Raw genomic sequence first — 26,667 nt, forward strand, 5'->3', positions numbered from 1 at the left:
TGCGTGGTATTATGATACATAAAGTTGATTTAATCTATTCATAAATAGGTAGGTATTCCCTTATTCATTCTTGATTTTGTTAGCTTTTTTTTTTAAGAAACAGTCTAAGACTTACTGATGTAATTGATTATGCCACACATGTTCACATGCTGTCCACTGTGTACTGCTGATAGTTTTCAAGAGGCTCTTTTAATCTTTCCCCTCTGTAATCACACAGTGCCCTAAACAAGCTTATCCAATCTTGGGATTTTGGTAAAAACTACAGGATTTCTAACATACCATCTTTTTGCTCAGCTCTCAGGAGAGGCATGGGGTAGGCAGTGAACAGAATAATTTTCTTCCATGTCTTTATTAATTTGGATAAGCATGAATTGATTGAAACATTTCTTATCAGGGCCATGTTTACAAATATGGTATTGCCTGATATTTGAATTAATGATACTATTTTTAAACCTGCAGCAGGCAATCTCATATATTCTTCAAGTCTGTTCATAGCCTTTATCATTGTACAAAAACAATTTTTGAAAAATTTTTATTGCAATATTTTAAAAACTGTAGATGCATTTGTAAATATTAGATATCTGTGTATTCCAAATTTTCCTCTCATGTGTCTTATATGATGTTCCTGGTTTCTTCCCCTGCAGTGTCATGTTGCATTCAGTTCACTTAATGTAATTCTCAGCCTCTCAATGTCTCTTGAACTTGTGGAATGCTGTTCATAACTAAGAAACAAATGATGAGTATAAGAAGTTGAAATTTTATATAAAATAATTGATATTCTACTCTTACATTGACTCTAGCAAGTGCTCACTGTGCATTATGAAATCTGATGGAACAATGTCAGTCGTAATTCACAGTGTTCTGGAGCAGTGAACAGGCTGCCATTCATTGAAAATGGAAAACTTTTTGGCAATTTAGACATGTCTAAACCATGCATCTCAAACAACTTAGTCTCCAGCTTTACCTCTTAAATATACTCTGGTAGGATGAAGTTAAAAGTTAACAAGAAATTAATCAGTAGAAACTTAACACCCAGCTGGGAAGAGCCTTTTCTTGTACAAACTTTGCAAGATGCATAAATCTCTTCTTTAAAATTCCCAATAATGGTTTTGTGTCAAAAAGACAAATATGTAAAGAGAACCTAGGGGCTCTTGCCTGCATTTCTACAGCAAAATTATCATATATTATAGAAAATATCTGACTTTCTGTCTGAGATTTTGACTGGCAAACAGAACTCTAGTTCAGGCAACAGATGAGTGTTAATGATGCACTTTTGAAAAGAAGAAGGAAGCTAGGTGGCACTGCAGATTAAAATATGAGCTTTCTCTTGCAGTGCCCAGAGGCTACCACCTGTTGATGGTCTTAGAGGAAAAAGCCAGATGTTCAATGGATTGTGTCTACCAGAAATCCTATTCCTCACTGTTCTGCTTTAGCTTCTTTTAGTGTGATAATTCTAGTTTCTTCATGGTATCACACTCCAGTTGTTTACCTCTGATAAACAATGGAAATTTTTTAATTTTAGCCTGTGTCTAAACTGAAACTATAGGGAAAAGCTTCATAGTTCCTTCAAACCTAGTAGCTGCATGATGACAATGTAATTGAACTTTAGTGACTAAACTGCTACTCTTGTACTTCTAAAGCCATGGTTTTAACTTTCTACGTATTTTGCAGAAGCTGGAACTAGAACGATTCATGCTCTATGCTCATGGTCCAGACCTTTGCAGGGAGTCAGATCTCCGCCATGCCATGGCCAACTGCTTTGAAGCCCTAATAGGTAACGTGTTTGCATTTGTGTGTGCAGGCTGGTACATTTTATACATGTCTGTGTGCTGTGCTGTCTGTGGTGGAGGAGCTGTGGGCCTGTTGAGTAGTGCTAGAAGGAGTAGGCAGTAGTAAAGCTTCTTGCATCATCTTTGTCCCTTCCCCTCTCCTGCACATAGGCCACGAGTATAAACACAGTGACTGTGTAGTACAACAATGAAAATCTCATCCTCCATATCCTGGCTCCCACACACTGCAGGTGAAGCCGTTTCATGTCACTGCAGAACTCCCCCTCTCCTGTGCCAACATGGCATGACACCTGCCCCCTGTCTGAGAGGAGCAGTTCAGTCACTGTGGCCTGGCAGAAGATAAGCAGGTTCACTGCTTCCAGTAGTGCTTGAACAGACCTGCAGGCTCAACCCTGCATTTTAAACTGCTGCTTGCTTTCTGAATGTATCAGGCACTCCCAGCTGTGTCACCAGACTACTTCCTCTGTGCCCTGCTAGCCTTCTGTGAATTTGCAAAGTAAACACCTTTTAGTATTTGCATTTTTCCTACAGGTAAAAAAGTATGGCAATATGCCATGGCTGGTGTAATAAAGCTACCCTCTAGCTGAAGGTGAAGGAGAGTTGTGTCAAATTTGCTTGTGGGCACTAAGATGGAGATTAGTAACTGGCTGCATTGGCATATAGGTTTATATTGCAGAGGAAATCAGGGCCTGACCACAGTTACCAAGCCAGAAGGGTGAAAATCTCATTGGTTATATCTGCACAAGCTCTATTTTGAATAGCAAATTTTTATGAACCTTTACTTGCTTTGAGTACACAAAGCGAGTTAGTCTCACTGGTTTGACTTCATATTCATTGAGATGTACTGTACAAGTTACTAGCTATGGGAATGGTTTAGCCCTGATACAGGTCTTGATGTACTACACGAGCTCCTAAAGCATTTTGTCCTGCTTTGAAAAATAGATCATAGTTGGCTTAGTTGTCAATAGTTCTGTGCATTCTGCCTTGGGCCAGATTGCATTTCCTCTTATCAAGAAATAAGAGTTTCTTTTTAACTCTGTTTTGCTTTCCATGTACGCTTTGATCTTTAATTTAAAAATAAAAAGCAAACAGAAGAGGAACACTAGATATGTATCTGTGTCTTTGTTCATAGGCTTCAGCTTCTTTAGGATGTAGTGATGAGAACTATTTGGCAAGCACTGAGATTTGCTGAGAGAGCAGGCTTGCTGTTTAACCTCCAATACAAAGCTGTTCAGCAAGTTAATTGAGCAATAAGATTTTGTCAGTGCTGTAGCTAAAATGTGGGTGCTTGTTAAGGGCTATAAAAGTATATGTAGGGTCTGGAGCTCCTCCTTGAAGCTCTTTACAAAGTCTGGTGCTTCATTACAAAGTCCCTGTAATGAACATAAAAAACAGAAGTATGAGCAGGCTGCCTGGGAATTGTTTAAAAATTTGTGCTCTCATAATATTCCTCTTCAAGATTAGTCTTATAAATGCCCAAACTGTTCTTTGAAGAGTCCAAAGTAGGTAGTTGACCTATTGAGGAATCAAAGGGCAAGGGAAAGGCAAGGCAAATCATGTTCTTCCTGTGTGTGGGAACGTGCACTCCCTTTCTCTGTGTTCTTGATGTAGCTGTGTATTCCATTTGCTTTCATGCTTGCAATAACAAGTTTGAGATTTTCAGAAGTTCTGCTGTAAAACATACTAGAGGACAAAATGTTGATAGTAATTTAAGAAGTGCCTGTGCAGATATAGAGTATATAGGGTACACCCAAAAATATGTAAAGTTTTGCAGAGCTTGTTACTGATGGACATGTGGAGAGAGCTAATGAGGGCTGTGTGTGAAGTTTAAAAAAAAACAAACATGATCTTGAGAAACTGAGACGTGCACTGATGCCCTTTCCAGTTCAGACAATATATTATTGTGACACCACTAAGGAAGGAGGCTCGAGGAAGACCTTGAGCTTTGCAATAGTCCCGGCACATCGTTTATATGCAGAATGTAATCTTGTTGCAAGTATAGAATAAATGGTAATTGTTTGCTAGTTATTGAAATGTATTTTATGGGTTTCCCTATCTGCAAGTGGTGTTGTGGTTTATCCCCAGCCAGCAGCAAAGCCCCATGCAGCGCTTGCTCACTCTTCCACCAGTGGGATTGAGAAGAGAATCAGAAGGATAAAAGCTGGAAAAGTCATGGGATGAGATAAAGACGGTTTCATAGGGAAAACAAAAGCTGTGCACACAAGCAAAGCAAAACAAGAAATCATTTCACTGCTTCTCATGGGCAGGCAGATGTTCAGCCATCTCCAGGAAAGCAGAGCCCTGTCACACATCATGGTGACTTGGGAAGACAAACACCATCACTCCCAACATACCCCTTTCCTCCTTCTTCCCTGGAATTTAAATACTGAGCATGGTGTCATACAGTCTGGAATATTTTTTTGGTCAGTTTGTGTCACCTGTCCTGACTGTGTCTCCTCCCAACGTCACAAGCACCCCTTAGTCTCCTCTCCAGTGTGGCAATACCAAAAACAGAAAAGGCTCTATGTGAGCCCTACTCAGCAATAACAAAAACATCTCTGTTTTATGAACCTCTGTCCAGAAAAAATGGAAAACATATCCCCGTATTAGTTAGTCACTGCAAAGAAAATGAACTCTATCCCTAGCACAATTGTCTAGTTAGCTATTTACTGGAAAGTACTTCTGTAAGTATAGGTTAATTTGTATAAATTTTGCTCTTTGGATGTATCATTTTCTATCACTGATCTAGTTATTTCAGGTTTTTCTTTGCATTTTATGACTGTTGATTTACACTGGTGTTCAATGTGCTTTAAATTTCTCCAAAAAATGTGTTGCTTTAGAAAGCATGCTTTTAAAAATGAATGTGTTGGAGCTGAAGAAGTCCAAGATCTTTGACTTTCTCATGCTTAGTAATTTTCTAAGTGCTAATTGCATTATTGACCTTTGACATATTGGTCCCCTCATGTAGGAGCTGTTTATCTAGAGGGAAGCCTAGAAGAAGCAAAACAATTATTTGGACGTTTGCTCTTCAATGAAAAGGTATTTATGTACTTACATGATTTGATTTCCAGTTCAAAAATAACTTGATGTGCTTTCGTCTCCATTGTTTTACTTAAGGATCACAAATGAACAGAAAAACTGTTTTATGCAGTTCCTGGAAATTGAATTAGGACAGCAAGCTGTACTGATCCAGGCAAAAAAATTATGGTAGTTTCTCAGGTGTGCTTTGGGTTGCTTGGCCTAGGTAGGGAAAGGGTGGCTGGTGTGGGAAACCTGACAGCTTCCATTCAGAGTGTTGCTCTGAAAACATAAAAGGGCGCTGCAGATCCAGGTGTTTGACTCTGAAGGAATGATGCTCATGTTGAGCAACTATTCTGTTTCATCAATTAAATCATCCTACCCTAAAAGCTTTAAACATATATTTGGAGAAAAAAAAAAAAAAAGAAGGGTGTTTCATTCAGCATTTACCCAATTGCACAATTACAGTGTGCAAGAATAGATCAGGCTGTATCTTAGATGGCTGTTAGTTACAACATGTTCTGTATAAAGGTGAAGGGAAGTACCCACTGCTGGGACAGCACACATGGTAGTGGTGAGAGGATGAATTGTGTATTATTTTCCTTCCTTTAAGTCTGTCAAATGACAAAGCTTATTAGAAATAAAAGTATTTGGAAGCCCATTGTAACTCACTGTTTATTTGCTGTAGCTCGGTGGCTGTAGTGAAGGAAGCCTTTATGAAGTAGAAGAAAATAAGTGGGATTTTTTTTTTCCTTTTTCAGTCCTTTCCTTTGGAGAAGTCAAACTTGCTACTGAGGAGTACTTGCAAATAAAGTTAGTCCTGAGGCTTAAACAAATCTTTTTCTTCCTTTAACCACTTTTTATGTGGTTCAAGGATTTTTCCACCTCTTTGACACAAGCTAATTGGGAGAACTACAGGCAGTTTGAACAGCAAATACATGATTTTAAAAATTAGTTTGCCAGCACTATTGAATTTGCAATAAGCAGAGTCAGCATCTGAAATAGTTCAGTATTTCAAGTAATGACATTTTATTTAGTACTGTGGAATTTGTTAAATGACTCCCTTGAGCATTAAAGGCATCTCTCAATGTTTGCAGGACCTGCGGGATGTATGGCTTAATTATCCACTACACCCACTCCAAGTAAGTGTATCCCTTTCTGTAATAAATTTTACAGTTCTGTTTTATTTTCAGGGATGCTTTTCCATGGGTTTCCATTGTGATGACATCTCAGAAATTGTGCTAAAGGGTAGTCAAAGGAATATATATATGTTTTCCTTTGTGTTTGGCTTGTGATTTGTTTGGTTGGTTTTTTAAATAAGTAGTGAGTTTTTGCCTCTCTGAGAATTAATCATTCACCTTTCCTTGGCCCATGTTTGTTGTATAACTGTGCCTATACAGTAAATCCAATGAGAGGTAATGTTTTGACAGCTTCTTGTTTGTTTTCTCAAAGTTGGAGGAAAAGGATGCAGAAACAATCTATGAACATATTTTCTTAACCTGAAATTAGGACTGAAGCCTTAATAGTAGGAAGGCGCATTAATTCAATGCCATAGAAGTTTTGATTCTATTTTGGTTTTGTGTTTTTGTGCCCATGCAAAGATAGTGTGTTTTTTTCAGTGATTCCAGTAACTTTAATACCATGTAAACACTAAAATTATGAAGGTGCCTGAAGGCTAACTTATCCTCCATGTATTGAAGGATACAAGCCCACAGGCTGTTTATGAGGCTGGAAGTTGGGAGATTGATGTCCCAGTTCATTCTCCCTTACTGAATTCTTGGGCAGACATAGAGCAAGTCTCAGAGCCTCTCTGCACTCTGTCCTTGTCTTCAGTGCAAGCAGGAGTGTGCAAGGGTTCTGGAAGAAGAGCCGTGAATGCACAGACAAAATCTTCAGTAACAAATCAGTGCATGTGAAGAATTTTTGTAACCACATCCCTCTGAGTATAAATACAAAGTACTCTTAAGTACTTTGGAAGTAGTACTGGAAGATAACATTTTGAGATTCAGCACTAGCTGTCCTGTGCTGTGGCACATGCAGCTCCAAAGAAGATTGTTTTTACTGTGAATTTCTTTCTTTTCTCTTACTTTATTTTAACCTTTTCATCCCTGCTTTCACACATACTTGCACTCTGCTTAGAAATTAGCAAGTCAGTGTAGGAAGCTTATAATTTCTTACTACTACTTTGACTTGTGTGATGAAAATTTTTTTCTTCCACATCCGAAAACCATCCTAGGGGTTTTGCCAGTAGGTGAAACACAGGCAGCTCAGGCTGGCCTTTTGGCACAGCTAGCCTGAAAAATGGCATTTTTAAAAATTACTAAAAAACACTGTAATGATATGCCAAATGAAATCCCAATCAATGAAAAAAACCTCTGGGTAAGATAACAGTTCCATGTATTTGTAGTTCTGTGTATTTGGCAGTAGCCAAGGCTGTAGAAATGGTCTGAAAAATAATTAGTGGTCATCTGGATACATATGGACTCTAGAAAGAGTCAACATGTAAAGACAAGTCCTGCCTTACAGATGTGTAGGAATTTTTAGGAGGCAAAACAGCATGTACTAATGCAGATGATACTGTCTGCTGGGTTTCCTGAGGTGCTGTTGGAAGGACGGTCAGGAAAGGCTTTTAAAATTTTTATCTTTTTTTTAAGAAGCAATAAAAAAAAAGCAACTGCAATAAAAAATGTTAGTCCCTACCAGATTAAAAGGAATGGCTGAAACATAAGAAATGGAGAACAGGAGTGAAACGACCACATCTTGCAAGGAATGGTGATCACTGGCAGATTTCCCTCGGGATCTTTGCTGAAGTACACGCTGTTCTCACTGACAGCCTAGGGAAGAGGATGAGCAGTGAGGTGGCAGTTTGTTGACAGTACCAAATTATTTCAGGTAGCAGGGACAACAGCAGACTGAAGAATTGCACTCTGGTTGTGAGAATGCGAGGGTGACTCACTGTGGAGTTTTAAAAAGCAGTGTAGGTAAATAGAAAGGGCTGTGCATGATGAAGCAAAAAGCAGTCTCAGCTCCACATGCAGCTGAACTCCGAAATGACAGTTATCACCCAAGTGTGGAATTGTGGTGCAAGGGTATGTACCTCTATGAAAGTGTGAACTGAACGCTCTGTACAGCAAAAAAGACAAATTGAATGTAATTAATTAATAGAAAAGAGGCAGACAACAAACCAAAAATTATCTCAATGCCAGTTGAAAAAGCTGTGGTTATTCTTACTTTTCTTTTAGGCATCCTTCTGGATAATTCCTCCTCTAAGGCATTACTATACCAAAGAGATGCTCAGAATGTGTGGAGGAAAGGCTTAAGCCATTTCCCAGTTCCACAAAGGCATTTACCAGAGTCATCACAATAAGGATATCAGACAAGAAACTGATAAGAAAAGATATTGCCCCAAAGCAATAATTTTAATTTTCTTGTGTTAGTGTGCCCTTTTGAATTTCATATTTAAAGTATTTATTCTTGATTTTTAATACTAAGGAAAGTGGGAGAAATTGATTTCGGTTTTGTCTCATCTTGACATGCTTTCAGTCTGCCAACCCTATTCTAGTAATTTTTGAATCTGTTATTCAGTTGCAAACAATGTGATAATGTTAGAAAATTCAGAAATATACAATTGTACATGTTTTGAGAAAGTTTGTATTATGCTACAATTCATCCACATATAGAGACATGCAAGTGATGTGTTTAAATGCCTCAGCTGTTAAAGAAGCATACATCAGAGCTCATCTCTTCCTTGAGTGGTAATTATTCAAGACCAAAAGGCAGAGGAAATGTGGTTTTCTCAGTTCACCTGTCCATGGAACTTGTTCATTGTCTTCTTTGCCCTTGATTTAAAGAATGCTTGCTTTTCGCTGAAAGTTTCTGCAGCAGTCTGAGTTTGTCATTACTTACACTTCATTTTTCTTGCAGCTGCAGGAGTCCAATACTGACAGACAACTCATTGAGACTTCTCCAGTTCTTCAAAAGCTTACAGAGTTTGAGGAGGCAATTGGAGTCATCTTTACTCATGTCCGCCTTCTAGCACGTGCATTCACTCTGAGGACAGTAGGCTTTAACCATCTGACTCTGTGAGTACACAGCAAGAGTCCTCATGTAGCTCTGTTGGCCCTTCTGTTAGGAGTTATCCCAGATTGCCTAGTTTGTAAACAAACTATGTTACATTTATTTCCTAGAATAGAGCAGCTATTTTCACAAGGCCACCTGGCTCAGTATGCCACCTCTGACAGTAGTCAGTAGCAAATACCTTGGGAAAGACTGTAGAAGTTGTTAGAGACCGATCCTGGTGTTTATTTTGAGCTTTCTGCATGACTGATACTTACACATCACTCCTGAGACATACTTGAAGGTACATTTGGGCAGAGAAAAGAAGTAAAATTATGCTCTTTGGTCCAAGGACAGCCCTTGTGTCCTGTTGCTTGCAAAGCTGCAAGCAAATACTGTTTTCAAGCAAACAATATTATAGAATATACTGAGTTGGAAGGGACCCATTGGGATCATCAAGTCCAGCTGCTGGCCCTGCATAGAACACCCCAGGAATTACACCATGTGCCTGAGAGTGTTGTCCACACACTTCCTGAACTCAGACAGGCTTGGTGCTGTGACCACTTCCCTGGGGAGCCTTTCCAGTGTTAAACCACCCTCTGGGTGAAAAACCTCTTCCTGATATCCAAGCTAAACCTCTCCTGACTCAGCTTTATGCTGTTTCCTTGAGCCCTGTCTCTGGTCATGAAAGTGAAGAGATCGGTACCCGCCCTTCCATTCCCCTCTGCAGTGAGGTCTCCCCTCAGTCCCCTCCAGGCTGAACGAAGTGACCTCAGCTGCTCCTCATATGGCTTCCCCTCAGGACCTTTCACTATCACAGTTGCTCACCTTTGGACACTCTCCAACAGCTTAATGTTGTCTTTATATTGTGGCACCCAAAACTGCCCCCAGCACTGGAGGTGAGGCCACCCCAGCTCAGAGCAGAGCAGGACAATCCCCTCCCTTGTCCAGCTGGCAGTGCTGTGTGTGATGTCCCCCAGGACACACTTGGCCCTCCTGGCTGTCAGGGCACTGCTGCCTCATGTTCAGTTTGCCATTGACCAGGACCCCCAGGTCCATTTCCACAGTGCAGCTCTCCAGCATCTCATTCCCCACTTTATACACACAGCTGGGGTTGTCCCAGACAGAGAATCTGGCACTTGCCCTTGTTAAACTTCATATCAGCACTTACCTTCTCCAGGATCTTGTATGAGTTTAATGATCCTGATCCTTTTCCTTCTTGTGAATGGACACTTTCTTTGTTGAAGTGTTGCATTCATTAGTTCATTTTCTTAAAACAAGTTTGAGATAGAGATCTTATCCCAATACAGATTTGATGTTAACTGCTCTTCTCCTTCATTTAGTCTGTGATCTGTAATCTAATGATTGCATTTATTTGTAGCTATCCCTATTTGCTTTTTGCCTGTAAGTTGGTGTTACTACAGTAATGAGCTGTGTTTTCATCTCACCTGATTAACACTGAAAAATTGTCTTAAATGTGTTTGGAAATGAGCAAGGCTCACTTTCAGATCATTCTTCATTTTAATTTGTGTGTGCATGCTGGTTTTGGTTTTTTCCTCATGAGTGCTTATTGATTTTGCTGCACTGATGTCTCATTTTTCAGAGGCCACAACCAGAGGATGGAATTCCTGGGTGACTCCATAATGCAGTTGGTAGCCACAGAGTATTTATTCATACATTTCCCCGATCATCATGAAGGGCACTTAACGGTGAGACTGCCATCAATCATATTCTCCATAAGAGCAAGAGTGGGATGGAGACCGAAATTATTGGAACAGCCAGTGAATTATTCTGAGTTTGATTAATAAAAGAAGCCTCAGCAACCACTGCTCTTAATAAGTCTTTGTTAATTTTAAGTCATGAGAACTGCAATGAATAGAAAATGGTGATTTATGAGCCCACTGCAATAATTTCTGTTCAGTCTGTGAAATGGATCAAAAATTTTAAAGATGTCAGTGATGAAATTGAGGGCTAAGACTAGTTCTTGTTTAAAGATGGGTGTCTTAAACCATTTATTTAAATAGATGTATCACATGACTTTTTTTTATTCGTCTTCTAGTCTGTTGAACATGCATACAGGCAGAGTTATACATCCTGATAAAAGATTTTTACAATTTATTTTAGTCTGGTTTTCCTCTTGTCTCAATCTGGACTTCCAGAGGTAGCTTTTGAATTTAATTTTAATATAGTTATAGTAATCTGTTGATTGCTATAGGCTTTTAGCCTCTCTTATGTGGGCTTTTACCTTTCAACAGTTTACAGTACTTTAAACACAGCATGATAGTATAAGTAGATTTTTCCTGATTGATGCATTTAGCTCTGCAGCTGGAGAGTTGTGGCTTTGTTTGAAAGTAACAGATTTTCTTTGGCTTACTAAATTTTCTTAGTTTACTTGATCAACAAAGCAAAACATATATCAGGAAGGTTAGTCAAGTTTTCTAGTTAAAGTTAGGAAGTAGCCTTATTTTAGAGTGGTTCCCTCAGATCAATCAAGGCATGACAATGCTGAGTCTCTAGCAGGCAATGTGTTATCAAGAATATGGTTCTTGAATCTTTTGGGCTAAAGCTGTATACAAGAGGAAGAAAAAAGTACATGCTGTGACTAAAAGTTACTTGAGTTTTTCTTCACCATTTCTTAAGTTTCAGTTATATTTGTATGGATTCTTCTGCACCATTGAGGAGACAGGATATAAAGCCTGGTGGGGTTTTTTGCTTTCTACATGACTTTTAAGAATGTAGGCATCTGTGGTCTTATAACTCCTGCAAGAACTATTTGGCCAGAAGAATATGGGATGTTGCTGTTAATGGGTGTAAATGCTCAGAACAATGATTACAATGTCTTTTTGTTGCTTAATGTAATGATTAGTGAGTTGGAAAGTACAAGTTGCACACTTCAGTTTTTAGGCAAAACTGCAAAGTTAGAGTGGAGTGGATGCTTAAAACACATAAAAATAGAAAGAAGCAAGCAATGCCTAAAATAAAATTTGAACTGTGGAGATGTGTTCATGTGTAGAGAAAAAGAAAATCATAAAATGTTTTTAAATTTGATGACAAATGAAATGAGACATCTGAGAAAGGAGGCTGATTAAATGGAATCTGAAGAAAAACTGCAAACACTAAGCTCTTTCTCCTGTCATCTGGGAATATATCTAAATTTGAAGTAATAATAACTAAATGGTGTCTGGTGTGTTGAGGGCAATTTTGGTCAAGGATTCTACTTGACTGGCAATGCAGTGGCTTCCCAGTGTGGAGGGATTGCTTGTGGAGAGATGTCTGTAAAATAACTATACTTGAGAAAAAGAAAGACGAGCATAGTCTCATCTACATACTTTGAGATAGCCAAATAATGTACCAGAAGAGAATTTGACATTTTGTTGAATGTTGGAAGATACAGCTTCTCCAGTACTGAGTTATGGATACATTCTTCTGGTACAGTTGTGAGTAGTGGTATGTTGGGTGAAGATGGAAGAATTAGGAAAAAAACTGCTTTGTAATTAAAGCCAAGCTCCAGTTGAGCATATCATGTATCACTGCATCTGCAGTGATGCAGGCTGTGTGTTACTGGTGTAGAGACTAACTCTAAAAAAGCTGCTGGAAAGGCACAGGGGCTGTGTCTTCTCTGTATCATTAAGAGGAATTGAGTTTCTTGTCTGATCACACTTGTAGAGGAGGCAAATTGTAATACAGAGCAAGTTGATAACACAGTGCTAAAAGGATAGCTGGGCTTTTTCTTCTGTCTCTAATTCACTGGGTAGTGTATGTGTTGCTCTTTGTTTTATGATACTACTAATCATGATTATGGATTCTATCAAAATAAATAGTCTGCAAACAAAACAAAAGAAGTCATTCTTCTCCCATTACAAGAAACAGATTTCTGTCATGGGACGCTGCACTTCTGTCTCACAGGTTACATATTCGGATACTGTACTGAGGATATTGTTGGGGAAAGTATAGTTTATTTATCTTAAGGAATAAAAGGAAAGAATTTTGAAAAGGAACAAGTAGTAAATGAGTTTAAACAAAGGTTAGGTAGAGAGGTAATAATACTATGTGCAGTTTGCGTAGTTTACGAAGATCAGGTTATGAGTATCTGCTTCATACATCATTGACAAACAAATTATGAACATACTGTTCTTTGTTTATCTGTTGTGAGAGATGAAGTATCAAGTGCAGCAAATAAATCTTGATTTTTCATAAGATCAGTTGACGTGCTGGAGCTAGGTAGCATATAACTGGTATCTAATAAACTGAGAAAATGTGATATGGAAGACAAAAAAAGGAAAAAAAAATGTGTATGCAGCATCTCAACTCTAGATTGCACATAAACTGTGGAAAAGAGAGACATTCTTTACTTCTCACTCCTACCTCCTATAGTAGCTGTAACTTCTTTAGTGCTGTTCCATTTAAAGCAAAAAAACAAACAAGCAGGAAAAATACTGACCTCTCCAAAGGTTCAGAAATTCTCCCTAAAATTCTAAAATACTCCTTTAAGCTGTATGCGAGCTCTGTGTCCTGTGTGGAGCCAAGGTTAGGTATTTTCATTACACATCCTTGACATTGGCATATATGGAACATGTTAGGGCAGATCTGCGTCCAGGATGCATTGGCTCAGCTGTGCTGCCTTCTAGCAGAGCAAATAGTGCATACAGGCTGTCCATCTGTGTGTTTTTTTCTTTGGCCAAAGGAATGGAGCAGCTTCCTCATCTGCTGTTTCTGAAATACTGAACTATCTTGCTTTAATGTATATTTGTTTCAGTCACCACCTATTTATTTATTATTTGGTGGACACTGGGGGCTGTTCCATGAACTCCAGAATATTGTTTACTTACACTTTATATGGGAAAATGTATACAACTGTGTATTACCTAAACTAGAAAACTTCAGATTAGCTGAGAAAGTACAGGCCTCATGAAGACATGGTACCTAATTTCAAGGAAGCTCACAAACAAGCATTTTAAATGCATGACATATATACAGAAGTAATGTGTCGGTAGAATAAGTAAAGATTGGTGAGAGGAAACAGAAATAAAAATCACCAGTAGAAAGAGTGACAGAGTGTGTCTCTATATAAATTACTTGATGTTCTGAATCAAAATGGCAGTAAACTGAAAGAAGTGAGAAACTTCAAGGATAAAAGTAATTTTTTCTCCCCAGCTCTCCTAGGTTTTGTAGTTTCTTATTGGTAATTGTTACTAAGGAATGGAACTTCTTTCTTTTGCAGCTGTTAAGAAGTTCTTTGGTGAACAACAGGACACAGGCCAAGGTGGCAGAAGAGCTGGGCATGCAAGAGTTTGCCATCACTAACGACAAGACAAAAAGACCTGTGACTCTTCGAACTAAGACTTTGGCTGATCTCTTGGAATGTGAGTTAATTTGGTTATAATAACTTCGTACTTAATGACTTCCTTTTCCTTAGGGCTTGTTTAAGAAAGCCATTGGAAAGCTCCTAAATTGCTGTTAAAAATGTATGTTCAGGTTTCCAAATGATTTATGCCCATACCTCTGAAAGCCAGATTTTTGAAGACTAACCCAGATTTCTGAAGTCTGTATAAAAGCATAAAGGAGGCATAATTGCAGATAGAAAGTTGAAGGCTTAGAAATTTAAGGGGTCGAAATTGACCAGGTCAAAAGCACGTCTTCAAAGTTAAAGCTCATACTCTGAGTTGAGCTATTTAACAGCAGTTTCAGTGTTTAATTAGTATCCTCTTGACACTGTTGGAAGACCAGATAGTTCCTTCAGCAGGTGAATATTTCTGTGGTTCGTTTGTCTGCATTTGAGGAGGTTTTAAAATGGTCACTCCACAAGAGGAAAGGCTACATGAAAATGAAATTTCTTTTAGTCAATTTTTGGAAGTTTGTGCTGCCTTCTTTCCCATGAAACAGAAACAGTGATAAATATTCTGCAAAGCAAGTTAATCCCTGTCTTGTATATTTTGATGTATTTTGCAAGCCATTCAGACCACTTGTCTTTTGCAAAATCCTGTAAACAAATGGAAATAGCACACAAACAGGAGTGATTTATATCTAAATTATTTTATGGTACCCAGTAGTGATGTGTTTGTAGGTATTCACGGTCTCCCAGTTAAAATATGAGATTAGAAGCAGAGTGTTGTTTCTAGCGCTTTAAATGACTGGATGGATTTGGGTAAATCACTTAATCTCTTGGTCAACCTGATTTTTTTTTTCCCGAGTATGCCGGATAATAGCCTCATCAGATCACTGCCCTGAAACATCATTGAATATGGCTTTAAAGTACTCAGAGATACTTGTTTCTAAACATGCAAGCCAATAAGTCTCTCCCTGGAAGAGTGACAGTACCTTTTTTTCCCCCCAGCCTTTATTGCTGCCCTGTACATTGATAAAGATTTGGAATATGTTCACACTTTCATGAATGTTTGCTTTTTTCCACGGCTAAAGGTAAGATCAGTCAATTTCCTACTTTCCTGCCTCTGTGTTTTAACACATTGTGGCATTTGAAACCCCTACTACAATCTCTCAATCATAAAAGCATCTTTGTGGACTTCCTGCAGGAGTTTATTTTAAATCAAGATTGGAATGATCCTAAATCTCAGCTTCAGCAGTGCTGCTTGACTCTCAGGACAGAAGGAAAAGAGCCGGACATTCCTCTCTACAAGTAAGAACAGGCTCCTTATGGATACCAGCTAATTATAAATCTTCCTTGTACATGGAGCAAGATGTGATCAGTCACCATGCATTTTCCCCATAGTTTGCTTTTCTTGTCGTTATCCAAGCCCTATAGTCTTTCTTTGCCTGAAGATGGAAAATACTATTTTCTAAGCCTTAGGTGTTTTAAGCCATTACAAGGAAAAGTTACTAAGCATTTTACCTGTACAGTTGTAGGGGGAAAATAGAGTTTTTATTTTGGAGTGGAGTATTAAATGGGCATAATTCTGTATTTGTTTTTCTTTTAATGTAAGGAATGGCAGTATTAAGTGAAAAGAGTTAAAGAAATGGCTGTTTTGCTATGAGGTCAAGATATCTTCATTCTAGTCTCACTAACATATGGAGTTTCTTGATATTATTATGCAAAAATAATAATGCCTTATGTTACACCTGCCAATTATAGGCACTGTTTCTCATCCACAGTCAGGCACTGAAGGCCACCACAAGTTTTGGACATTTTTGCTGTGTGGTTCAGCTCACAAATGTTCCCGTGTTCAGTGAGAAAGAGCTCAGGGCAGTGAACCTTGTAACTTGTACACCTTGGTTACGTACCTGAAGCTAGACAGGATAGATCTCCCATTTCACTTCCAGTTGCTAAATAGTGTAATAGCTGCTTCAAAAAGATAATAAATAATAAACCTTAGGCTGTATATTGCATCCATATCCATTCAATTAATGTAGGAAAGGGTGCAATATTATCCCCAAAAGAAGAGATAAACGCTATTCAAGGCTTGTGTTGTTGGGATTGTTATATCAAAAAGATATGAAGAATGAAAGTATAAGTGCATCTGTCACAGGTAGTGAAGTAAGGCTTCCAATGCAGTGCTGCAGTTCAGTGACACACAGTGCGCTTCAGAAGTGCCATCCCCTTAACACTGCAGCCAGTGCTCTGCAGGTCTGACTCTTCTGTCTGTCTGTGTAAGGGTTCAGGGCTTTGTCTTGGCTGAGGGGGATAAATTCAATAAAAAGCAATTTCCCATTTTTGTAAAAACCACTTAATATCAAGTACCAAATGTTTGTTTTGTTTTGCTGTGATGATAAATTGATTTTTATAGTACAGCTCAGACCTAGTAATACGCTGTTATCTTCCTATTATCTTGTTAAATTCCTTTTCTTGGGGTTATCTGTTTCACTGCAGTCAGTACTATTGCTTTTAAATTTAGGATAGGTTTTATTTGCTCTTGTCGCAGTGCATGGAGAGATAGAGTACTTTAGTTAGATACTTTAAAAATTGATGTGAAATTTGTGCTCCCTCTAAAAAGAAACAAGGTAGCAGACAAAACTTGATCTGAAAGTGGGGAGAGATTTGGGACAGCGGTAAGAAACTGCAAAAGAAGCAATTCATTGCACATCTGGGGAATTACCTTTTCCCTTTTAGATGGTTGTTGATGAATGTCCTAGACTTAAGGTCAAATGGAAAGTTTGTTTTGTGACAAACTAACTTTTCAAAGCTGATGGAAAATTTCTTTGTACTGTGATATTTCAGTGTAGAGAACTACCATGTCTAATACAAAATCCTTATAAAACCTTGCTACCTGCAAAACTCTCAGGGACTAAACTTCTAGTGCACACAAAATTGTATGGGTCTGTTTGCTTGCAATTGCACAGCTGGGCATAATTTATTAATTTGTTACAAGTGCTTTCACAGCGTTTGAACACTTCATGTTACAGTTTGCATTTTTGCCTTTAAGTTAAATAAAGTTTTAGTTTTCATGTGGTGCTCCTGAGTGAGCCTGGAGTAATAAAAGAGATCAATATAAATACTGTTCCAGTGATCTCTGGGTTAATGTGATCTATACAGACATCCTTCAACCCTCACTCTACATTTTGCATTAATTGTACTCTATGTATTGACCAGACTGAAAGCTTGGTGAGCTATGTGCCACAAACAGATTCTGTATTTTAATACTCCCTGCTTGACTAAAATATTTCTTCTTTCAGGACCCTGCAGACAGTGGGACCTTCTCATGCCAGGACATACACAGTAGCTGTCTACTTCAAAGGGGAAAGAATAGGATGTGGTAAAGGTCCAAGGTATAGTAAAAAATTAATCATATGGTGTTAGAGTGTGGTGGTGTCCAAAATAACTTGCCGTGGGAGATAGATTGTTGCATGGTTTGCCATAGGAAAGGAAAGCTGTAGAGCCTTCTTCAAACGTCTCTGCTTTAGGAATATCTGAAGGGTTCAATGTTGGTATAATTTTGGATCTTAAACTTTTTTGGTGAACTTGCCTTCAAGGTGGCTGGCAATGCTAACTATTTGTGGCTTTTGGAGTAGTAACTGCAGAACAGCTTCCAGGAAATAGTGTCTTTATCTTGGTATTTGCTATTGGATTACTATGCAACTTACAGTAGCAAGTTAAGAGTGCCACACTATTACACTTTTTTTTCCTGAGGTTACTACTTCTAGGCATTTTGGAATGGTTCTAAGAATTCAAAGACTTCAACCATGAACCCCAAAAACCTCATTTTATGCTATCAAATCTGGTGGTAGTTATAAAAATATCATTGTTTTTTTATCATTCATGCATCTGTGATCTTGTTCCTTTTTTCCTTTCCGGTAAAAGCAAATGCTTTAGTGAAGAATGGACTGGAATATTTTGTTAATATTAATGGTCTAAGTTAAGAAAAATTCTACTGGAGCTGTAGTACTATTGCTTACATATTTATGGAATGGCTGGTCTATCATACACTCTGGGACTTAGAAGCTGCTGGTTTTCCAAAAAGTTTCATTACAAAAGTGTAACTAGTCCATTTTGTCAGGAACTTTAGTTTATTCTGTACAGCTTAGATCTCATGTAACATGTTTTTGTTTGGCTTTTACAGTATTCAGCAAGCAGAAATGGGAGCTGCAATGGACGCACTTGAAAAATGTAAGATATTTGGGCAACTGAGAATTCATAGTTTATTTCCGTGTTCTTTAGTGAGGCAAGGCAAGGTGCAGATTTTGTGGGGGATAAGTTTTGAACAGAACACATATGTTAAGTGCTGTCAGCTTCTAAGCAGCAGGTTTTTCTCTTAGTACATTCAAGACAGTTTTGTAGCAGTTGAAGTTAATACAATCCCAACAGGTATTTGTTAGCGGGAGCTGATCAGCTGCAGAGGCTGCAACTTCAAGGGAACTCTGTACAGTAAAGTTTCATTGAGGTTTTCTGTGCTTATGCATGCAGTGGGATGAGACTGCATAGTCTCTGATGCTTGCCCTTTAATTCAGGGGAGGAGCCAAATGTGACCTTAGAAAATAAAATTTGATCCCAGATTATCAGTAGACTAGATTAAAATCTAAGAGGCAGATCCCCAACAATTTAAATTGATATTTATCTCTCAAGAAGGGCTAATATCAGCTGCAGATCCAGGGAGCTGTGTATACATCTCTCTAAACTACATGCTGCATAGCCAGCATGGGAGCAGTCCTTCATTGAAATGTAGTCCCAGATATGAATGAGTGTGGGCAAGCTTCTTCTGTTAAGTAACTTTGGTCAGTTGGGTTAAAGTACCAGGTGTGGGTGACCTGCAAGCAAATAGATTACGAGCGTTTTGTGCATCAGAAATTCTCTATTGAGAAGAACATGGGAAGTCCAGTTTTTGCATTTCATTCAAAGGAAACACATGCAGTTCCTCAGATGTCAAAGGTTTTTAATCTGTTATCTCTGCATCTGGAAATTCAAGAGCTTAAATATTTCAGAAGGCAATGAATCTGTGTAGTTCAGATATGTTTTTATATCCATCTGCTAAGCATATACTTCTCACCACCAGTAAATTTGACAAGTAGAAAAATGTAACTTCCCTTCTCCGCTGAGTATCTGCGAGATGTTACTGAAGTTTTCTTTGAGTGAATTTTCTTGTGACAGTATCACCACTCAAGAGAGCTGTGAGTTTCATGGCCTATCAATCCAAGGACTTCACAGCTATCTTCTGACATATATATTTGTTTAAATACCATAGAACTCTAGAGGTCTGTGCTCCTGATGCCCTTCAATTCAAAACAGAGCCCTCTTTCAAGTTAGTTTCTCTGTGCCTTGCCAGTCAAGTTTTAATTGTCTTTCAGCATGGAGGTTACACAACCCTTAAGGGCCCCTTAAGGGCCCTGTTGTATTATGTATATGGTGGTGCAGTAGAGTTGTTTGGTTTGGTTTGTTTGTTGGGTTTTTTAATGCATGAGTAGTTAACTTCAAGTGAAAGTAGTTTTCATACACCTAGTTATATGATAGCCATGATGAATTTATTATATGAGTTTCCTTCTTGCCATTCTAAACATATTAGAACAGGTTGCTACCAAGCTGAGTTCTTAAAGAATCATGTTACAGGCAGTGCTGAAAATCTGATTTTCATTTTATGGAGCACATGAGCAACAAAATATCCCAGAACTCCATTAAACAAAGCACTAGTGCTTTTTAAAACAACAGCAATTTAAAACCAATTTTGTTTAGATTGCTTTCTGGTTTAAATAAATATACTCTCCTATGCTCAAGTTGTAAATAACTGATGAATAAACCTTTTATTCCTGTAGTATATATAATAAAGGGCACAAATTTCACTGGCCAATAAAGCAAAGCAGTAGAAAGTTATTCTGCTCTACTACAAACTCCTGCAGTTTATGTGGCTTCTGCACCACATTCTCTAGCTGAGAATCTGTGCTGCCTGGGACCAAGAAAAAGGAGGAAGAAGCTTGGTGCCAAGGAGAAAAAAGCTTGATGCCAACGTACTCCTCCCTGAGAAGCCTCAGCTGAATTCTCCCTCAATAGCCAGCAAGAGAGAGAGCAGTCCTTTGCTGAGACATCTACCAAATTTATGGCTTTAAAGATCAGTGTAGTAACCTTTTGCATTCATCTCAGACTGATCAGGTAGCCAGTGCTGATCCCAGAGCTCTCTGTGATCCCAGCAGGATTCACCATCAGCTGCAGCCTGTCACATCCTCTGCCACCCCTTTGCTTTCTGACTGGCTGGAGGGTGCAGGTCTCCACAGCACAAGACACGTGTGGATGTCAGCACCCTGGTCATGCAGAAAACATCACATTCTGTGAGCCGTGCACTAAAGTGAGAGCAATTCTGTTCACTTACATAAGCTGTTCTTGCAGTCTCAGTACTGATGTGTACCTACACATCAGCCAATGGACAAATGCCTAAAAGCAGAAGCATCCATCTCCCCAGCTATTTCTCCATCACCTCAGCCTTGTTCAGTCTGTTTCAGGCAGTCTTCCCTCATCCATGCTCTCAGATTACGCTAAGGCAGCCTTCTGGTACATAGGCAAGCATTTACTTTTTCAGGAACAAACTCAACTGCATTCCATCTTGCTACACTATTACTTTCCCATTAGGATCCCCGCCTTAGTGTGGGGCATACAGTTGATTCTGCATGGTCTAAAACAGTAATAAAAATAATGGAAACATCTGTGCAATGCTTGAAACCAGTGGCTCGTACTTTTCAGAGTCAGAGCAAGACAGAAAGCCCTGACAGCATTGACAGTAGTTTCACATTCATTTTTCAGTATCAACCACCTGTTGCTAAGGGAACAGAATGTAAAATCCAGGTAATACCTGGCCATGTTGCTATACCAGGATTTTGTATTTTGTTTTCGTGAGTATATTAGATTTGGTGGTGCTTTGTAGCAGGAGAAACAGATGTAAAGAAATCATGAAGAAACCAAAGTCTTATGAAACAGTCCTGGTTTACTATATATTATAAGAAATAAATGAGTAAAAATAGGAACAACATTTTTCCCCCCTACCTCTAATAGCATCAAAGTTTAAAACAAAACAAGCTGAAGCTTTCTCTGTTACCAGTTTGTTTATTAATGTAAAATATTTCTTCTTGTGTCAGATAACTTTCCCCAGATGGCCCATCAGAAACGGTTCATTGAACGGAAGTACAGACAAGAGTTGAAAGAATTGAGGTGGGAAAGAGAGCATCAAGAGAGAGAGTCAGAGGAGACTGAAGAAGCAAGGAAATAAAAGGAGGGCACAGAAGCAGTGGCATATTTACTTACTTAATAACTCTGACTATGGCCCATGGAGACCTAACCTAGTTTCTTGCAGATGAATGAAGAGTGCCTGTTGATATCAAAAAGAAAATTGTAATATCTTCCTTTAAAAGTGTGTGCAAATACAGTATTTCTTTAGCTTGATTTTAAGTTTGGCTTTTTAATAAGACTTGGGTTTAAATACTTTTAATTTTTATGAAAAGTTGTTGATTATTTTTATTCTTTTTACTGTCTTGTATGAAGTAATAAAGTATTAATTTCCAAAGCTAATAGGAGGAAAAGCTGTTTAACAGTTGTCTCCTATGTCTAAGTGCTGTGTTGTCAGTGACCAGCCAAATTATTGCATGAACTCTGCTGTGAGGGGAAAGAAAGCATAATGAAAAACTGACTCAGCTGATCACTTAAGCATGTACCTGACTTAAGTTTTGCAGCTAAATTTACTTCTTGAGTCTGCTAAACCAGAGCTTTAAAGTTCAGGCCCTTTTTACAGAAAATGGTGCAGTAATTAAAAGGAGACACTCAGTTTTCCTATGGACAGTGGATGTCACATCTGAAATGTGGTGCAGATGTGTGTGGAAGATTGAGTAGTTTTTTTTTTTAAATCACTGTTATAAGACTTGAAGGAGAAGATAATTATGAAGGAAGAGAATGGCAGTTTTTGTAGAGAATGTACACGTAGTTTACATTAACAAGTTTAGTTTCTTTCTGAGCTTTTTGTTCTGTCAGGCTGGTGTCTGCTTTAATGGATTTCTTTGACAGGAAGATACCAGTGTGGCCATTACTGTGAAATGGTGTATTAGAAACTCTATATGGGTGCTGTTCCAGAGAGGTTCATTGAAAACAGTTTTTGTCAAAAGAAGGGCAGAATTTATCCCCAATGTGGTGTGCAGTTTTAAGTCACCCAGTTTCCGTGGGTTTTTTTGGTGTCTGTGGCTTGTATTAGGCAGACAGATGTTTCTTCTATAAAAGCTCTGAACAGCACCAGAAATTAAAAGTCCACTGTGTGTGTTGGTATTTTTTCCCACTGGTTATCAGTGTTGTTTGTTCTTTTAATTTTGCTGCTTCAAGCCATTAATTTCCATTAAGCTAGTTCTCAGTTAATACAATCCCTTGGTAGGTATTGTGTCGTCATTTTTCATCTTTCTTTTCTGATAAGCAAAACAGATTGAACCCTTATTTTCCTTAGCCACGCATTTTCATCCTGAAAGAAGAAAAGATCCTTTTTGGCCAATTATTTAAGCATGTCCCACAGTTGTATGTGTTAAAGTATGGGGCAGCATGGATGCACAAATCTTGCCCAAGGAATTCGTGCCAACTCACAGAAGAAAACTTCTGCCTGACAGCCACTCTGCACTGAGCACTGAGCAGCTTCTTCAGCGATTGTCTGAAGCACCTCTCTATAGGTGTGGGATGGACATCAGGAGAAGCACTTCATTGCAGGTGCCAAAGTAGACACCAAATGAAGCTGAAAAATTGAGGCTACACAAATGTCTTCCCAGAGTTTCACTTCTGAGATAATCAATATGTGTATTTTCAGAAGCATACCTTTCTACACTTGCAATGTGAGATGCACTTAACTAAGGGGGGGAGGGGGCGTTTTACACTTTAGCCCACAATACTACCTCACTTCTTCCAGCTCTATAATTTGCCTTTTCCTAATGGATTGATGCTTAAAATCCATTTCAGAGGATGAGAGGAAAAAAACAAACACATTCTCTAATTTAGAGAGTGGTAATAATGGAGGGAACAAAATCAAGGTAAAGGCGAGGAGCTGCTCTCTGCTGAATGCTGCTGCCATTTGACTTTTGAGAAGTGATTGTTACTTCTTTTAGCTTCAGTTGGTAACTAAAAAGCTGAAATGCTTCTCAAGAACAGGAAGCTTGAAAAGCACCAGCAAGTCCTGTCCACAAGACTTTTGTATTTCAAATAATTTTGTATAATTGCCCATCTGCTTCTAGCAGTAAGATGAAATGGTGCGGTGCTAGAGGGTCAAGTGTGATTGTGTAAACCATTATTTTATTTTTCCCTCTTAATTGTGACCAGTTTCATATGTTTAATGAATAGTGATAATGAATAATAATGAATGATTGCTTAGCGAATTTCAGCGTATTTGACATCACCAAAGAACCCCAGTGGAATTGTTAGTTCATAGTTTTAACATTACTTTCATTATTCCTATATACAATTTCACTTTTCAGCTGTAAGACTGCAGTCTTACTCATAAATATTTTCATTAAATTAGATTGAATTTATCAGATAGCCTGTTTTGGGGGAGGAACCTAGGACTGTTCTTTTTTTCTTCTTTGACCCAGAAATTCCTTGGAAAAAACAAACTTTTAAAATAATTCCTGCATTCCAGTTACTGCAGTTAATGAGTTTTAGGCTTTCCTCCATAAAGTGTTGGTGGTAACTGTGTTTTTACAAGGGGGCTATTTTCTTTTTTCGCTGCATAGGTGTGGGCTAGGAAGATTACCTGAAGCAATTTTGTTTTCCTTGTCTTCAGAACAAAAAACAGAAGGCAAAAAAAATTCCTGTTTCCTTTTTTCAAACCGCAGTGTCTTTCTGTGTGTGGACTGTCTAAAAGCAGTGGCTGTGATTTCAGGAGTTGTGTAGAATGTGAAATATGAGCACAGTCCTTTACAACGGCCACCAAGGAGGGGAAGCCTCTTCAAGTTGCCTTGGTAAGAATTATTGCACTCATGCTGATCAGTGGAACAGCTGTAGCTTATAACTAGTCAGCTTGTGCTGCTCCTTTGTAGGTGTGTGTGTGGGGGGGGGGGTCTCTGGTTTACTGATAAAGTCAGTCCTTTTTTTGATTCAGAGCCTGTCCTCTGTTCTCTGAGCTAGAAGTTATCTTGCAAGATCAATTGACTTGAGCTGGGTACAAGTAGATGAATAGAGAACAAAACTGGGATCTGTGTGAATCCAACAGATCCTGTGAATATTTGTAATGTGAATATGTACAGAACACTGAATAGAATTGTAGCTGTTTTGATTGGGGATTTCAACTGAATTTACATAAAATTCATTATGTTATTTGTAGACCCTAAGTTGGCTTTGTAAGATTTCAGTTTCTGGAAGATTATTTAACAGCAGTACTAAGAGAACCTTGGTCTCTAAGATTGTTGTGAACATCGTTGCTAATAAAGTTTCCCAGAAAAGACTTCAGGCATAGTTGTTACTTGCTAAAACAATTTGGAAAGATCAAAAGGCAAATCCTGATCATCTGTCTCCCTACTTCAAAGACTCTGATTATACAGGCTACATATTTAAATGAAATAAGTGGATCACTTGTAAAAAGTTTCTTTTTGGTGGAAGTTTGTAAAGCCCTGTAAGAGCTCAGGGAGTTGTTCATCTGCATCATTTACCTCTGTGCATTGTCTTTGAAGAGGATGGTGTTGCAACGGAAATTTCTGTGACCCATACATCCACCCTGTTTCTCCTCCTTCTTACCCACTCCCCACATCACAGATTCAAATTCTTTCTGGGGCACTAAGATTAAATCAGCTGCATGCTCCAGCTGTGCATATTTCTCTATCCATCAGGGAGCAGGCTTACCTTAGAGGCCCTTTTCTTCACCTGCCTGCCACAGGTGACAAAGGGAGCACCAACTTGCACCCAGAGTCTTGCTAACTAAGTGTATTTCCTTTTGCCTCAGTCATCACTGCATTCCTCAAAAGGATTTGAAAGCCTTTCCTGAATAAGGGTAGAAGTGATTTGCCTGTGACTTGACTTAGAATACAATCGTGCCTGGAAGTGTCAGTCGTGTCTTCACAGCACCTTTGTGGAGGGACTGTTTATTCTGTTACTAAGCGATGAAAAGGATGAAATTGTTACTGGGGGCCACGGCTCAGGATGTCTGTGGGAGGGCAGTGATGCCTCATCCAGTGGATGACTTAGTCTGTGGCTTTAGTATTGTCCTTGCAAGCCTTCTCTTGCCACACCTGAGAAGGTCTTCAAGGGAGAAAAAAGAACTTGGCTATGCAGGCTGGGCACTGACACCCTCATCGCCTTTTCCTGTGGAGACTTGGAAAGCAATCATCAAGAAGATTGGGGGCTCTACTACAAGAAACCAGAGTCCAAACAGTGTGTTGCTTGTACACCTCTTTAAATAAATAAAACCTTCCACTTTGCACAGACATTTCAAAAGTCATCCATTAGCAAAGGACAGGCTCTTGAGCTGACAAATTGTGAACTTTTGCTGGTGGCAGCAGCATCAGTGGTCCACAAGTGCTGCTGCAGTGATGGGTGAGTAAGTGTTTGTCACTGGAGGTAGCTAAAGAGGGGGTTGGTGGTCAGGGGAACCCATGAGACCCACTGATGCAAGCTCAGCCAACATTTCTAAAAAAAAAGATAAAGTTACTTCTTTCTAAAAAAAAAAAAAAAAAAATAAAGTTACTTCCCTGCAGGTTTCCGCCTTCAGTCATTTACTCTGTCAGAGCAGTTCTGACATGGTGACCAGTTTTTGCTGCCAACTAGAATTACGATTCAAGTACTGCAGCTGTTTCCAGAGGGATACTTGAACTGACAAACAAAAAGCAGCCATTTCTCAATCCAGCAGCATTTGAAAATGCTAATACTATTCTGTATCCAATTATAAATTTCTTTTTTAAATTAAAAAAAATTAAATTCTGTAAGGTAAGAATTTTTAATGATCTCATTGAATAAGTCATTTGCTGCTCTTACCTTTTGTTCTTCTGATGAAAAACATTGTCAAAATACATGTGTCTTTAAACTTTATCATTAGGAAAAAATAAATATACCATCTGAAGGAAAAAAAAATTCTTTATCCTTGATGTTTAAAATTTCTGTCATTCAATGCTGCTGTCTGCTTCCTTCTTCCAAAACCCAAACATTTTAAATGTGTGTTCCACCTGTCAGAATGTGTCAGATTTTACAACCAATATCCCATCTCAGTTGATGTCTGTACATCAATAATGAAAATCAATCTGTAAGTTATTGCTTTCTAGTTTTTGAACCAGGACTTGACCAGACATCCAAAATAGTGTGGCACTTCCTACCTTGTAAGACCTCAAAACTTTCAGAGAACTTAATGGTTTTAGCCAAAAACAGGTTTTCAAAGTTTCCCATTACCTTTGCTCCCATTACTTTTATTTTTATTATTACTATTTTTCACTG

General features: G+C 38.6%; 1 protein-coding gene across 4 annotated transcripts in view; it reads left to right on the forward strand.

The window, feature by feature from the left end:
* DROSHA (drosha ribonuclease III) overlaps nt 1-24,077 on the forward strand; it is a 72,153-nt gene extending 48,076 nt beyond the window's left edge. For all 4 annotated transcript variants that reach the window (XM_038127097.1, XM_038127100.1, XM_038127099.1 and 1 more), the window contains 11 exons: nt 1,672-1,774; nt 4,759-4,829; nt 5,906-5,950; nt 8,733-8,890; nt 10,468-10,573; nt 14,086-14,227; nt 15,199-15,281; nt 15,395-15,498; nt 17,490-17,582; nt 18,374-18,420; nt 21,369-24,077. In XM_038127097.1, the coding sequence (XP_037983025.1) occupies nt 1,672-1,774; nt 4,759-4,829; nt 5,906-5,950; nt 8,733-8,890; nt 10,468-10,573; nt 14,086-14,227; nt 15,199-15,281; nt 15,395-15,498; nt 17,490-17,582; nt 18,374-18,420; nt 21,369-21,499 (1,083 nt within the window). In that variant the 3' untranslated portion in view covers nt 21,500-24,077. The remainder of the gene's footprint in view (nt 1-1,671; nt 1,775-4,758; nt 4,830-5,905; nt 5,951-8,732; nt 8,891-10,467; nt 10,574-14,085; nt 14,228-15,198; nt 15,282-15,394; nt 15,499-17,489; nt 17,583-18,373; nt 18,421-21,368) is intronic.
* The last annotated feature ends 2,590 nt before the right edge of the window (nt 24,078-26,667 follow it).

The sequence above is a fragment of the Motacilla alba genome, chromosome 2, assembly GCF_015832195.1.
Source record: "Motacilla alba alba isolate MOTALB_02 chromosome 2, Motacilla_alba_V1.0_pri, whole genome shotgun sequence".
NCBI classification, from domain to species: domain Eukaryota; kingdom Metazoa; phylum Chordata; class Aves; order Passeriformes; family Motacillidae; genus Motacilla; species Motacilla alba.